General features: G+C 50.1%; 1 protein-coding gene across 4 annotated transcripts in view; it reads right to left on the reverse strand.

Moving 5' to 3' along the window:
- Positions 1-16,351, reverse strand: part of ZNF831 (zinc finger protein 831) — a 104,223-nt gene that overhangs the window by 53,410 nt on the left and 34,462 nt on the right. For all 4 annotated transcript variants that reach the window (XM_059132544.1, XM_059132542.1, XM_059132541.1 and 1 more), the window contains 2 exons: positions 9,128-12,853; positions 7,938-8,074 (listed from right to left, as the gene is read on the reverse strand). In XM_059132544.1, the coding sequence (XP_058988527.1) occupies positions 7,938-8,074; positions 9,128-12,817 (3,827 nt within the window). In that variant the 5' untranslated portion in view covers positions 12,818-12,853. The remainder of the gene's footprint in view (positions 1-7,937; positions 8,075-9,127; positions 12,854-16,351) is intronic.

Raw genomic sequence — 16,351 nt, forward strand, 5'->3', positions numbered from 1 at the left:
AGGAATCCTCAAAACTCCAAAATAAGAAAACAGCCCATTTTTATAATGGCCAAAAGAGCCGAGACAGTACTTCACCGAAGCGATACAGGAAAGGGAAATAAGCACATGAAGAGCCGCGCCGTCCCGTGAGTCATGAAGGAAGTACGGATTCCAGCCTGCGGGACACCACTACCCACCTACGAGGATGCCTGAAGGAAAAAGAACAGCCACGCCAAGTCTCGGCAAGGCTGCAGAGAGGCCGAGAGCCTCACGCAGAGCTCGCAGGAGTGTGAGATGCTACTGCCGCCTGGGAAAGAGTCTGGCATCCACTACACTGTCCGGACGCTGCACTCTTATTTGCTCAAGAGAATTTAAAGTATATACCCGTACATTTCAGAGTTGGCTCCTTTGTCTCTTTTCTTCTGTCTGTTCATTTTGGGTGGGGGATGGGTGAAGCAGGTGAAGCAGGAGAGAGCGCACTTCTCGTCATGAGCCCCGAGAAACGTACAGAATGGCTGAATCACTGTATGGACACCTGATGCTAATATAACACTGTATGTTAATTATACTTGAACAGCAACCAAAAAAACCAACTCAGAAGTTTAGAAAATAAAGGATATATTCATGCAAAGACTTGCATATGGATATTTATAGTAGTTTTTACTTACAACAGCCCCAATCTGAAACAAACCATTAATGTCTGCCAACAAGTCAATGTATAAACAAATTATGACATATCCACCCAATGGCTTACTACTGAGCAACAAAAAGGAATGAATGACTGGGGCGCCTGGCTGGCTCAGTTAGTTCAGCATCTGACTCTCAATATTGGCTCAGTTCATCATCTCAGGGTGGTTAAGATCGAGCCTGGTGTTACGCTCTACACTCACCGGGAAGTCGGCTTCTCTCTTCCTCCCTCTCCTTCTGCCCCTCCTCACACTCGCATACTCTCTAAAATAAATAAATAAGTCTTAAAAAAAGGGGGGGGGGAATGAATTATTGATACATGCAACATGATGAACCTCAAAATAACCATGCTGAGTGAAAAAAAAGCCAGAATGCCCCACCCCAAAAAAGAGTATATATTGTGTGATTCCACTTCTATAAAATTCTAGAAAAAGGGAACTACTCTATAGTTACAGAAAGCACATGAGAGGCTACCTGGGGATGGCAGGAGGGAGGACACATGGAAATCTGAGGGATTTTTGACACATGACCTTGATGCTGTTATTGGTTCACAGGTGTGTACATACATCCAAACCTATTAAATGGTATACTTTAAATATGCATAACACTATAATTCAGTATACCTTAACAGTGCTTTAAAAATAACTCAGGAGGTTGAGAAAATTAGTAAAATTTTAAAGATAGACCTGAACAAAGTATCTAGATTTTAACAGAGAAAGACAAAGTTATTGAAAATAGAGGTTAAGACACATAAAAGAGAAGATCTAAGGTACATTACTTCAGTGTTCCAGAAAGAGAAGACCGAGAATGGGATACAGACAATGTTTGAAGAATGATGGCTGAGAATTTTCTAGGTAGAAATCAATCCACAAATCGTAAAAGCCCCATGGATTCCTAATGGAATAAATAATGGCAACATACACCTGGACACATCAAAGTAAAACTATGGAACACCAAAGATTAAAAGAATATCTTAAAACTAGCCAGAGATAAGAGACCTTCAAAAGACAGATGAGTACACTAATAGCCGAATTTTCCACCACAAAATAGAAGCCAAATGACAGTGTGGTAATAGCTTTGATGTGTGGAGAGAAAGTAACTGTCAGCCTAAGGTCGTATACCCAGCAAAACATTTTTCAACAACAAGGAAGAAATCAGTGTATTTTCAGACTAATGAGAGTGGAGATTTTTCTTCTTTTACAGAAGTTCTTAAAAAAAATATGCTTCAGACAGAAAAAAACAATCTCAGAAGTAAGATCTGATATTAAAAAAGAATGAAGAGATAACACATTTGCAATTATGTGGGTAAAAAACATACAGAAATGGGCTTAAAAAGAGAAAAGAACAGATTTGGGAAAATATCTACAGTGTGTGTAATGGCAAAGCACCTACACAAACCTAGAACATATACTGAAACCTACAAATTCTGGATGGGCACAGCATACAAATATGCTAATATCAAACCTTAGTAGAAATACGGGAGCAGGACGAATTCTCACTCACAGCTGGAGGAAAACAAAAAGTGACCCGTCAGCTCCCAAGAGCCATTCAGAAATGACATGTAAAGTTGAAGATGTGATTACCTTGTAACCCAGCAATTCCACTTTCGGGTCTAGCACTGAGAAAACCTCTTGCATTGAGCCTAAGGAGGCATATATGTATATACATTCATTCACTGCAAATCAGCAAAAAAAAAAAAAAAAAAAAAGAAAAAGAAAAAGAAAGAAAGAAAGAAATTGGAGACAATTTCAATGCCCATAAATAGGAGAATGGACAATAAAATGTGTTATACTCATGGGAAGGAGACCGCTAGGGCACCTATAATCAATGAATTTGACCAACATGCCTCGATCTTCAAAAACATGATACTGAATTTAAAAGTCAAACTGAAGAATGATTAATTCCGTATGATATTTATACATGTGCTTTAAGGACTCAAAACAATTGTAGATGTTATTAGTGTGTACACCGAATTGCAAATTATGAAAACACAGATTGAATCCATGCCAAATATGTAAAACTACCTAACATTTATGTATACGTGTATATATATATATGCTATATGTATAATATAAATATATACTTCAACTATAAAATATAAAGTAATATTTTATTTCATTTTTTTAAAGGCTCAGAAACAAATAAAACAAAATGTTAATATTTACTAATTCTGGATCATTACCCAGGAGTCTGTTGCATATTTTCTGAACTGTTCTGCATTTTTAAACGTTTCTCAAAACAAGAAGTAAAACAACAGATACTCAGCAACACGGGTTTCAGCACATGTGCTAGAGCTAAGGCCTGCAGAGAATCTCTGCTGCAGTATTTCATTTTCTGGTGAATGTGAAGACAACTGAAGTGAAATGGGAACGTGAGTAAGAAAACAGGCCTCTTTATCGAGAACACACGGATGGATAAATGACAGAGAGATGCACGCATACACCGTACACACGGGAGTGCGGAGACAGATAAATTGATGTGTACAAGTGCATATACATCATACACATGTGGGGAGACAGACGGACAGGTAGATGGCGTGGAATAATGCCCCACCCTCAAAGATGTCTGTGTGCTAATCCCCAGAGCTGTGACTATGTGACGTGCCTGGCAAAAGGGACTTCGTGCATGTGACTAAGGACACAGTCCCCAAGATGATAAGGTATCCTGGATTATCCAGGTAAACCTAAACTAACCACACGAGTCCTTCAAAATGAAAGAAGAGGCAGAAGATAGGGTCTGAAAAGTGAGACTGAACAAGAAGGAGCAGACCTCAAGTGCGAAGGGGACCCAGCCTGCCCTTGGTGGTCTGTGACACGGAAGCGCAGCTGATGGCCAGGAACAGAATCCTGCCAACCACCCAAATGAGCAGGAAACGGATTCCCCACTGGGGCCTCCAGAGGGAATGCAGCCCTGCCAACACTCTGATTTTGTCAGGTGAGACCAATACTGAATTCTGATCTACAGAATTATAAAATAATAAACTAGTGTTCAAAACAAAATTTACACGAAACTAGTAATTTGTTAAAGCAGCAGTTACTCTGTTACAATAGAAAACTAATTAATGGGATGGTCCACATGTAGATGGGAGAGTAGATACACATGAAGAGGAGGGAGGGTAGATGAGAGACCCTTCATCAAAAGTTTTCCTGGGGCACCTGGGTGGCTCAGTGGGTTAAGCCTCTGCCTTCGGCTCGGGTCATGATCCCGGGGTCCTGGGATCGAGCCCCACATCGGGCTTTCTGCTCTGCAGGTAGCCTGCTTCCTTCTCTCTGCCTGCCTCTCTGCCTACTTGTGATCTCTGTCAGATAAATAAAGAAAAAATCTTTAAAAAAAAAAAAAAAGTTTTCCTGTTCGGTTATCTGCAAAATAAGTACACGGTAAACAAATCCTGTTACTATTAATGTCTGTTATAAACTAGCCAGAAGTTACTATGTGAGAAATGGACGGATTTCAACATACTAAGGAGGAAAAATAAGTTGTGCAAATGGCCTCCTGAACAGTGAACTCAAAACTCCTTTAGACCAGGCACTACCTCTCAGCATTTTCCCGATATTGCCCCTCAGACTGGGCATCAAACCCCTGTTTCTGAAGATGGACTAAAATATGACAGAAACGGAGAGGGCACTTCTCCAAGAAGCTCTATCATCCAACCAGAAAATGAACTGAGTTTGAGACCTCGTGTGAGTCAAAAAAAATCGGTCATCTCCTTTATCAAACCTTTGCATCCCAAAGGCTATCAAACCAGTGATAGTTTGATAGAAGGCTTAGTAAGAAATTTGCCATTAAAGGGAACTCTTTTAAGCCCAGCATCACATTCCCTTCTGAACACCTCTCCAGAGAGGTGTATCCTTCATTAAAAGGAGAAGTCTTAGCAACCACTCACCATGAGTGGTATGATGGAAGACACCAGGTCAGAAAACTCAGACTGCAACCCTAAGTGAAGGCCTTCTCACCCATTAGCTGGCTGAGCCAGGGAAAGCCATTTCTGGCAGACATACCCTAGAATTACCTTTGTGTAATCCTCTCGAGTGTGGTATGACTTGCTCCTAACAAAATATGGCAAAGGGAAAGGTATTTTTGCTGATGCAATTAAAGTTTCTAATCAACAGAGAGATTATCTTAGGTGGGCCTGACCTAATCAGGTAAGCCCTTCAGAGGAAGATCTGGAGCTCAGACTTAAGGCAGCAGAGGCACATTCTGTCTCCATTGTTGGTGCTGATGAAGCAAGCTACCATGCCTCAAAAAAACAAACTCTGCCAAAACGCTGAGAATGTAATGAAACCAGATAGTGGGAGGGAGAGCACTGAGGTTCAGGGGTCAGAGAGGTCCTACCATGATAGTGCTGTCTTTGCTGAGACAAGGGAAGGCCAGCCAGAGGGGAGCTGTGCAGGAGGAGGCCCAGGATCTGCACGTGCCAATACTGGAGCTGGAAGCTCCAGCAAGCTGGAAAGAACTCCAAGGACAGTCACAGGCCGGTAAAGGCACGAATGATGGCTCATTCGTGGTCGCCCAATAAATGCTTGATAGACATAAACACCTCAACAGCCTCGTCCTCATCCAGGACTCCGGCTTCTCCTTTTCCTCCCCTGTGCCCTCTCCGACCTTCCCACCCGTGCCCTTACCTAGAAGCTCGCTGATGGAGGAGCCAGTTTTTTGGCTCCCACAAAACCAGATGTGAAGACTATGATTTGCGGGCGCCTGGGTGGCTCAGAGGGTTAAGCCGCTGCCTTCGGCTCAGGTCATGATCTCAGGGTCCTGGGATTGAGTCCCGCATCGGGCTCTCTGCTCCACGGGAGCCTGCTTCCTCCTCTCTCTTTGCCTGCCTCTCTGCCTACTTGTGATATCTGTCTGTCAAATAAATAAATAAAATCTTTAAAAAAAAAAAAAAAAGACTATGATTTGCAAACTCAAATGTAACACAACAGGAAGAGGTGGGAACCGAGCAAGGTGCAGAGCACAGGCACGCTCAGTGGGGGCGGCCACTACTCAGTTCCCGCTAGCTGCCTCCATGCAAGAAGACAGGACAAGCCTCTACAGAGCTCCAAATACTTCAAGACAAGCTAGAAATTCAGGTTTTTATGTGAAATCTCTTGGTATTTATTTGGCTACTAAGAGTCAAAACTTTTAAGTATGGCCAACCATAACGAAATTCTCACCCAGGCTGCGCTTGGTCCAGGAGGTGTTGCAGACATCTCTCCAGGCCTCCCAGAGAATCAACCTGGCGCCACCAGCTTGGTATGGGGACGCTTTCCCTGTGGCCTCCATATGTGGCACCTGGCACCTAGCAGGTGCATGGCAACAATCTGTTGTATTAGCTAAACTGAAGCCTTGGGAAGATGGAAGGAATCAATGAGGCAGTCAACATTAGTCCCTCACCCCACATCTCCTGGGACCATGACTGAGGCCCAGAAGCAGGCTTGGCAGCTGTCACTCCATGCAATTTAGTGCTTCTTCCACATCGGTCCAATGTGTGAGATACTGACGGGGCACAAGGTCACCTGCCAACGTCCCTGTACTCCCTGAATCCATGAGCAGCTACTCTGGCTAGCATCCATTCCATCTGAGGAGCCATCCCTCCCCTACTCTACATGGCTCAGGGGTTTGTGGTAGGGTTGGATATCCCTGTCACACAGGCAGTGACCCTTCTTTCGCTCAGCTTTGAACAGCTGGGCTCCTTTTGGGAAGGATGCAATGTGGGGCAGCACAAAGAACAGCTCCTGCAAGAGTGTTCCCTAGGGGCCGGCACCCTGAGCACCACCTGGGAGCCTGTTAGAAATGCAGGGTCTCGGGCCCCATCTCAGACCTGAGGGACGTGTCTCAGCATCAAAAGAAAACCCAGGTGACGCTTGTGCCTGTTGCAGACTGGGGAGCGCAGAGCACAGATAGCAAGATAGCAAGCTGCTATCTGCCATAGGGGCTCTGAGGTAAGACTTGCTGATTCAGGGGCAGTGGGTGGCTCAGTTGGTTAAGCATCTGTCTTTGGCTCAGGTCACGATCCCAGGGTCCTGGGATGGAGCCTCCTATCGGGCTCCCTGCTCAGCAAGGAGCCTCCTTCTCCCTCTCCCTCTGCTGCTTCCCCCTGCTTGTATATGCTCATGCTCTCGCTCGCTCTCTCTGGAATAAATAAAATAAAATCTTTTAAAAATAAAATAAAATAAAAGACCTGCTGATTCACATCAGGGTGCTTGGAGAGGCCGCCCGATCTGTCTGTGTCTCAAGATCCTCAGGGGAAAAATGGCAGCGGGGGCGGGGGCGGTGATCATGGTCACACAGTGCCCAGCACATAGCAAGCCCTCAGTGATACCAGCTCTGGACATGCGGTCCTGCAGACAACTGAAACAGGCAGAGACCTCATCTCAAAGCCTGTCCAGACGGCACATCATCTCTAGCCATGAAGGTTCTGAGCAGCTGTAGGGAAGAATCAGGAATCTGCACTGCTTCTTGAAAAATATCTCAGCTTTGGGTCAAATACCAACAATGAGGGAAGAAGGCAGGCAGGTTCCAGGAAGAAGAGAGTAGGAGGCTGAGATGTGGAGGGGGAATTCAGGAAAGCATTAGGGCTCTGGGCTCAGAGTGCAAATTCAAAAACAGGAGATGCGGAGGCAGCACGAAGTCACCCTGAGCAGGCCCGGAGGCCACAGGAACACCAGATCCAACAGCTTCTCTGGTGGCACAGAGGAGTGGGGCCTCATGAAAAAGTGGCCTTCCCCCTTCATCCCTAGGGGCAAGACCGTCCGTGATTAAAGAGTGGGGTCAGTAAAACCTGTGCGTCCCATCTGTTGTCTGGACATGCTGCGCGTGCACTTGTCACAGAGAGAAGTCTGCAAGAGAGTGCCCTGCACACCAGCAGCACCCCCAGGGCAGAGGCAGTACCAGGGTGCTTTAGCATCTCCTCCTCGCTGGCCTCTCTTTCCAAACTCCTCTGCAAAGGACACGTACCGCTCGCATAAATAAAAAAGCAGTACAAGCTGTAAATAACTAACGCACTCTCTCCTCAGGACTTAAATGGGTGGGTGGGTGTGTTTCGACTCCGTTATTTCCAAAATCTACTGGATCCCTGGCCTTGGAGAGGCACCCCCAGAAAGCACACAGTCAGGCCGGGGGTCTGCTGTGCGGACGGACTGATGGGGAACCTCCATGAACCTCCTTTCCTCATGAGCCTCCAGACCCTCACTGCCACACAGACGTTTCTGGAACCCCTGTGAAGGCTTCCCTGGGTTAGCAAATCACCCCGATAGCTCCGGACAGACAGAGCTTGCCACGCCCCCTACCTTCTGGAGCAGACGCTCAGCTTCCGTTTGCCGTTTCTCCGAAACATCTTCGCCTTCCTCCACAGCGGTCCTTTCTTCCCTTCAGGCTCAGACACCCGCTCCTGGGACACTATCCCTGAGGCCACCGGGCAGGAGAGCTGAAAACACCAGACATGTTGGCATCATATTGCTCAAAGCCCTGTAGTGTGAACTGGAGGCCCAGGGAACACCATGGCCAGGTCTCCCCCCAGCCCCCAATCCCACCTCTCTAGGAACCCCTGCCTTTTGGAGGAAGGAGGGCCCAACTGGGTCTCAGCCCACCCTACCCCCTCATCTGAGCCTCAGCACATCTTTATTAAGCACCACTCTCGGAATGAGGAAGTGCCTGCGAGGCTCTGGAATCCTGGACCTGCCAGTGTTGCCCACGGTTACATCAGAACAGAACCTCTTCAGCTGCCCTGGCCTGAGACTTCCCAGAGCAGCATAGTCCAGACACATAGATTTGTGCTCGAAGTGGGACCACAAACTTAACACTAGTCACCAAGTGATAGCTCCAGAGCACTCGGCCCCTTTCCTGTTAGCCACTCCCAGGGAACTTGGACATTAAGTTGAATCTGACCATAGTAATTGTTTCCCAAATTCTTGATATAATAGCTCTCTTTCTCTCTCTCTCTGTTGCTCACTCTCTCTTTTTTAACTTTATTTTTAAGTAATCTCTACACCTGATGTGGGGCTTGAACTCACAACCTGAGATCAAGGGTCCCATGCTGTACCACCTGAGCCAGCCAGGCACCTCAATAATTCTCTCCTTTTAAGAGATGGTGTTCTACCTGCAGTGTATCTCTCCGTAACAATTTCCAGCTTATAATCCTGGGCAGTGTTTCATTTCACTCTTCGCTGCTGTTACCAGGATGCTCAGAGTTAAATTTAATGTCTAATGATGAAAAGTATCTCATCTTGGATCTCGGTACAATAATTCTCTCATTTGAAATGCGTCTTTTCATTATTTTGTTTTGTGTTACATTTTTGGCCTTTATCCCACCCTGCCATGAACGTGGCAGCCCCACCTTCCCTCAGGAGCAGGCTGAGAAGACCGTATCACAAAGAGCAGGTGTTCCCAGGGTGGCTTCATGCCTCCTCTCCATCATTCGAGTTCTGTGTGCCAAGCACATTCCCCCAGCCCTGGGCCCCCAGGCAAAAGAGGATGTTACCTTTGACGTCTGGACCTGCCCTCCTTCTCCCAGGCCTGTCTTCATCCGTCCTCCCACTGTCCTGCTCACGGGCCGGGTGTCTGGACCCTTGGCCGGGGTGCTGCCACCAAGGAAGTGCAGTGCCAAGTACACAGAAGCAGCCTTTTCCTTCTGCTCTGTGGGCAGAGGCAGGCTTCGGCTCAAGCAACACCATGTGAGTCGGGGCTCGGCCCTCAATGACGGGAAAGGGCCGTGGGCCCTGAAACTCCACTGGGTCTCTGAGTGGGTACACGAGGCCAGCTCTGGCCAGCTGGGGGGTGTGGAGGCCGCGAGGAAGGAGCAGCAGGAACTGAGCCCAGCCAGGGGTCCTGAAGGAGGGTCTTCCGGGACATTCTCTGTAGGTCCCCCCAACTCCCTGAGTGCGCAGGGACTCGGGACACCCCCAGATGGCCTGGCGCCCACTGCGGTGCTGCCCATGCAGAGGTGACGGGTGTCAGGGGGCCCACTCTGCCGAGTGGCACACACTGGGGTGGGCAGAAAGGAGGCGGTCTCCCTGGGGGTGCCTGCGGATGAGCCCGGGGACTGGCCCCCTGCTGGGGTGCCGGTGTCCAAGTCTCCTTTCTCCTCTCCCTGTTCCCCTTTTCTCCTGCCCCATGGCCTAGAGCAGTTGGGGTCCTCCTTGAAGCTGTGTGCCCCACTGGTGGCCATGACTGAAGTTGGGCGGGAAGGCAGGCGGGTCCCCAGCCCTGACCCAACAAAGGACACCAGTTCCTCAGGCCGCCTGCTCCTGCACGCGGGGTCCTGGCCTTCTCCCAGCCTCGCGGTGACAGAAGGTGGTGGGCAGGTCTCTCCCTGAGGCAACTTGAGGAGGTACTTGGGAGGGAAGGCAGTGTCTGCCAGAGCAGTGAGGACACCAGGTGCCGCGTGGGAATGATGCCCAAAGGACGTGGCTACAGGACACGGCAAGATCTCTTCCCCCAGCTCCGCCTGCCTCTGGGCCACAGAAGGAGTAGCAGAGGCGGCGCCAGAAAGCTCCAAGGGCCTACCTGGCTGCCCAGCCCTGGCCCTCGCCATGCCATCAGCACTCTCACATAGCTCCCCTGGCTTATCCCCAGGGTTCCTGTCCTGGTTCTGAGTCGGTGGGGAGGCGGCCTGCATGGGGCCACCCGGGGCCTCTCTTTCTGTTCCCAGAGGCTCTGAATGCTCCTGGCAGCTCAGCTTCTCCACCTTCAGCTTCTTCCTCTCTGAGGGGAGCTTGTCCTCTGAGGGCTGGGGTTCCCCAGAGCTACCACTGGGCCGCCTCGGCACAGTTTGGGTCCACTGACAGGGCTCCTTCTTGTCCCCACCACGAAGGATGCCTCCTTCCAGCTTAGGGTCTGGCAAAACCAGCTTGGGAGTCTCTCTATCACCTCCCCTGAGGGGACCAGGTACTGGGGGCAGCTGACACCCCAGCTCCAGCCTCCTGCTTGGAGAAAGGAGGGGGCTCTTGCTGCCTGAACAGGAGGCTTCTGTGCAGCGGACGGTGGGAGGAGACATGGCCCTGTTCACCCAAGGCTGGTCACTGCTTCCCGCTTGGGCTACCATCGCCCTCTGCTTGGGGGGTTCCATCACTAAGAAGCCCTCCGGGGCCAGTGGATTTTGGCAAGGCCCTGGTCTGGCCCCCGCAGATGTGTCTCCATGACCAGGGCTCCTCCCGTCCTGGGATGGTACTGTGCCCTCTTTCCCTGCTACCTCTTCCTGGAGCGGAAGGTCCAGCTCTGTCCCACTACCCACGGTCATCTCCCTGGCCTTCTTGCCTCCATGGCAGCTGGTTTTCATTTTCTGGTAGATTTTCTTGAACGTCTCATTCCCATACACCTGCCACTTGTCCTGGGAGAACATCTTCAGCTTCCTCTGGCTGCATTTCTTACTGGCTGCTCTGCCCTTGCTGGTTGCCCCCTCCCCAGCAGCAGCTCTGTTTCCATCCGGGTCCTCTGCAGGCACCAGGCTGTCTCCAGAAGGGGGACATGGCAGGTCCTCCACGGCAGCCTGTCTCACCAGGGCCCGGGGGTGGCCACTGGGGACATCCACCAGTCGGGAGGGGGCAGGCCTGGGGCTCAGAGGCTTCTGCCTCCAGGGGCAGGCATCCTGGTGGTCCGGGGGCTCCTGCCATGTCCTGGTGCCCTCGACAAAAGGCAGTGAGTTGCTCCTGGTGACGGGCACACAAGCCACAGTGGTGGAGAGCTGAGTGGGGACAGAGTGAAAGAAGAGCGGCCGCACCTTGTCTGGGGGGGTGAAGGCAGAATGGGCCGAGCTGAGGGCAGCAGGCTTCCTCCGGCCAGGCTGCAGCGCCCGGATGTCAAAGTGGAAGGAATCTTTGTAGGTGTAGGGCATGGGCAGGTCGATACTGCCTTGCTTGCACAGGACTGTCTTGCGGGGCCGCACGTTGTCCAGCTGGGAATCGTCCACCACAGCCTGATTGTGGGAGATGAGCCAGGAGATGCGCTCCTCTAGCTTCTTCTTCTCCAGCTGCAGGCCGGGCCCCCCAGACCCCAGTGCCACCTCCCCCTCGGACTCAGCCCTATGCTCCAACAGGCCGCGCGGGGGGCTGCCAGGGGCCGGCGGCTGCTCTGCACTATCCGAGCGGGAAAGGTAGCCCGAGTCAGTGCTCTCACACTTCCGCAGCCGGCCCTCTGAGGCCTTAGTGTCCCAGGGCTTCTCTGAAGACGTGGCCGCCTGCTGCTGCTGTAGGGAGCACAGCCGACCGGCGGTCGGGGACGTCTGCTCTGGCAGCTTCCACCTTGGTTGGGAGCCAGGCAGGGCGAGCCCAGGGGAGGCTGCGTGGGCAGAGATCACAGGGGTCTCTCTGTCATCAAATGTGGACCCTGGACAGGGAACAGCTTCCAACTTCAGACCCAGGGTCTTGGCAACAGAAGACAGGCGCATGGCAGGCACCGGGCAGTGCCCAGCACCCTGGGTGCCTGGAGAAAGGGGTCTCTCTGATTGGGCCCCATCACCCACTCTCTGGCTGCTGCCGTCCCCCAGGCCTTCTGCTCTGGAGCTCTCTCCAGCCTTGTCCCCCTCCTCCAGGAGGCTGCCCCCACCTCCGTCAGACTCTGAGGACAGTCGAGAGTGGTTGAGGTGGGTCTGGGTGCGTCTGTGCTTATACAGGTTGCTCTGGGTCTTAAAGGCAATGCCACAGGTGGCACATGGAAAGGGCCTCTCACCCGTGTGGGACCGGATGTGCTTCTCTAAAACACTGGGCTTCAGGCAATCCCGGCCACAGTGTGGGCAAAGGTACTTGCCGGCATTCCGTACCTTGCCCGGGCTCCCCAGCGTGGGCCCCAGTCCTGGCGACAGGACAGGCAGAGTGCCCACGATGTTCACGGTGAGAGCCGGGCACACGAGTGCCGGCTTCCCCACCCGGGCAGGGCCAGGTCCTTCAGGCCGCAGCAGGGGGCTGAGAAGAAAGGGTGCGCCGCCCCCATCCAAGCTGCGTGTGGCTAGGGGGGCACGTGGCTGGAGGCCCCCCGGAGGCACTGTGTGGTACAATGGGAGGGGCAAGGCCTTCAGGAACACTGTAGGGGCCAGACCCTGCTCCGGGGGCAGAATGACAGGACTCAGGGTCAGGTGAGGTGAGACCTGCCCACTGGGGGCTCCTGCATGTCCAGGAGCTGTCGCTGGCTGGTCCCTGGCAGGCGAGGCAGGGGAAGTGAGTCCTGGCACCTCCATCCTGCGTCATCTGGGTGGTTCAGGATGCCTGGCGACCTGCGGGCAACAACCACACTTTACCGCGGGCACCTCTCTTCTCTCCTCATGTAGTAAACCCTTCCCGGCCCCCATCTGGCATTTTATCACCCCACTGGAGCCTGGTAACAATCCCCCCACAGAAGGGGTTATCCTCACATTATTAAAGGGGAGACAGAGGCTCAGAGAGAAGAGAACTGACATGACATGCAGCTAATACACAGCAAAGCAGGGTCTGGACCCAGGTCTGTCTGAATCCTGCCTCTTCTTCCACATGCCTTACAGGAACTCTTAACGCTTGCCCTCTACACACTGTAGGCTTGCTACTGTCATCCCCCAACACCCAGCACAATGGTCTGTGCAGAGGGGACACTTAGAAAGTGTGCTGCCTTCATGAAAAAGAAAAGTCGTGTAGCCTAGCAAGGTCCTCAATGTGATTCCATGCTGGGACTCGGTTTCCATATCTGTAAAATGGGCAATCAGCACCTTCCTAGGACCTTTTCACTTGGAGTTCTTAGCTTCTGCTGTTGGATGAAGGCAATAAGGAAGAAAACTGACCTGAAGGGAAGCCTAACAGATTCAGCATTCTTTAGTATACACACATCCCAATCTTGCACAGGTCATGCTTATACTGAAAATTATGTACTATTTACCTGAAATCCACATGTAATGGCAGCCTGTATTTTATCTGGTTAACCCACTAGGACAAGGAGCACTTCCTGAAACTCAGGATCACACTTGGGTCTCTGCTCAAAGGTGGGGCTTCCAAAACCCCTCCAGAGCCAACTGGGACACAACCAATTCCCTCCCAGCCAGAGGGAAGAGCTGGACAAAGCAGCAAGAGAGACCTAGCCATGTTCCTCAAACCATGGGAGGGAAAGACAAATACAACAGCAAGAGACAGGACAGGCCCATGGTTGCAGGAATGGGGGTCTCCAGGTGCTTCCTGCTCAGATACCCATTCCCTAAGAGTCCATAAGCACGCTTTGATTGTCCCCCAGCTCAGCTCCTTCAGAAAACCAATACATACAGCAGCTTTTTACTGCAAGCTGGGTAAGGTAGGAGTAATGGCAGGAGGGAACCAGCTCCTATTGGTTCATACCAGCTCACGCTGGCTCATGAGAGCTGATTTTCCAGAATTTTGCAAGCCAGTTGTTAAACATAGCCATAATTAAGAGTTTAATTATATAAACTTATAAGTTATATTAAAAACAAAAGTATACAACTGGATATTCACATGCAAAAGAATGAAGTTGAAATCCCTATCTCACTTCATATACAAAAACTAACTCAAAAGTGATCAAAGACCTAAATGTAAGAGCTAAAACTACAAAACTCTTAGAAGAAAATATAGAAGTAAATCTTCATGACCTTGGGTTTGTTAATGAATTCTTAGATATGACATCAAAAGCACAAGCAATTTTTAAAAATTTTTTACATCGAAAACTAATGACATACTGTAAGATGACTAACATAATAAAAATAATTTTTAAAAAGTAGAAAGAAAATATAACCAAAGGTTACAATGTTAAATGTGTACCTCTGAAGTGAAATTTTTATACTGAAAGCCTAAAAAATTAAAATAAAAACCTGGCACTGTTAACACATTTAAATGTATCTTTAAGAAAAATAACTATATAAATAGCATTTTGTGTGATTTTATACTAACTTTTTAAATCTAATTTAATACCAACTTTTATTTTTTTGAAGATTTTATTTATTTATTTATTTACTTACTTACTTACTTATTTATTATTTGAAAGACAAGAGAAGGGAGAGCGGCAGGCAGAGGGAGAAGCAGACTCCCCACTGAGGAAGGAGCCTGATACGGGGCTGGATCCCAGGACCCTGGGATCATAACCTGAGCTGAAGGTACTGGCACAACACGAATGTACCTGAATGCTGCCAAGATGTCCACTTTAAAAGAGTTAAAATGTTGAGTTTGATGCTATGTGAATTTTACCTCAATAACAAAGGTTCTAAATACTCAGAGCTCATCACTTGCTAATTATTCTATTTCATCTTCCCATTACCGGTGCTCTGGGGGCCCTTGCTGCTGACCGCGTCGGCATGATGGAAATGCCATGTGATGGTGCGGCACTCCGCATCCCAATATCGTCCTGACTTCGGGTTCAGTGATGGCACACTCATAGCCTGGGACTGGCCACGGTGGGGGGTATCACATCACAGAAATCAGCAAATGCCACAAGCCAGTCCTTTTTAAATCCTGAAACCAGCTCTCCCAGTCTCTGTCCCTCACAGATCTAACCAACATTATGGATCTCGTGCCGCCATGCCACCTGCCTCAAAACATTGGACGGGTTATAATTTTTTAAGGGAAGATTTAAAGACAAAAATATTTAGAGATCAGAAGAGAGTACTGGAATTCCTCAGAGCTGACTGACATCGAGGAAAGACAACGACTTATCCCAAGGCACTGTGTCCTACTAGCTAAAGAATTTCGAGATGCTTTCCAGAGGAGCCATCGGACTGAGTTCCTGTCCCTGCTCACTGCTGGTGGAAATCCCTCAGATCCAGATCCCTCCTCTCTGAGAGCAGGTCACTTGGGCAGAGCTACAGGGAGCCCTCCTGACACAGTCTGTGGGAACACTGAGCATGGCACCAGACATGGAGCAAGCGCTCCACTTATTTGGGTTTCCAAAGTACACCGTGATATTTTGAACTACTCACTAGTGAATTCTCCCCCGCCCTCTCTTCTCTCCTACCCTGCTGCTTCCCCCATCAGTCTGCAGACCCCAGTTATTGTTTCTGGGAAGAGATGCTGTCTCATGCTGGGCTCCCCCAAAAATGATGTCATCACAAGGATTCTATTTGGGAGGTGATCCCAGAAAACACTCATAAGGGGGAGAGAGAGATGAGAGGAGGGAAGCTACAAAGTGTGTGTCGTGGGGCAGGTAGAAATTGAGCCCGAGGGGGAATGATGAGAGACCACACAGAACACGCATCTCACTGACCCCACCCAGGAAAGGAGCTGTCATACGCCAAGAGCCCTCCTGAGAGCAGTGCGATGTTGGAGATGCAGCTGGCCACGGGCACACAGCAGGCAGCTCTGGCGATCCCATCAGGCCCAAAGTGTTGCCCGAAGCTGGCTCCTACAAGTGCAGGGAGAGATGGGCAGGCCTCCCACTGGAGTTGCTACGGCAGAAACAGAGTAAAGTTTCCGGATTCCAGAGCCTAAACCCCAAGGAGGAAAGCCATTTCCCAGTCCTCAGTTATGATGGTCCCTGAGGTGGGAGACAGCAGAAAGAGGAGAAGTGGCAGGCCAAGGAGGAGACCTGTCAGTTGGCTTCAGGGGGAGTTGGGTGGAGGGGTGACCTGGACCCCAGTCGCTGGGGGAATCAGGTGAGGGGCCAGGACAGAGCAAAAACAGCCCACTGTGCACATCCAGGCAAGCAGGACTGAGGAAGCCTACAGGGCTCCCACGCCCCCAAGTGAATACCAGAGTCCCAGAGAAACTCCAGTTGGTCCTGGGGGTCCTGCTTGGGGAGCTAAGGACTG

The sequence above is a fragment of the Mustela lutreola genome, chromosome 9, assembly GCF_030435805.1.
Source record: "Mustela lutreola isolate mMusLut2 chromosome 9, mMusLut2.pri, whole genome shotgun sequence".
Lineage (NCBI taxonomy): Eukaryota > Metazoa > Chordata > Mammalia > Carnivora > Mustelidae > Mustela > Mustela lutreola.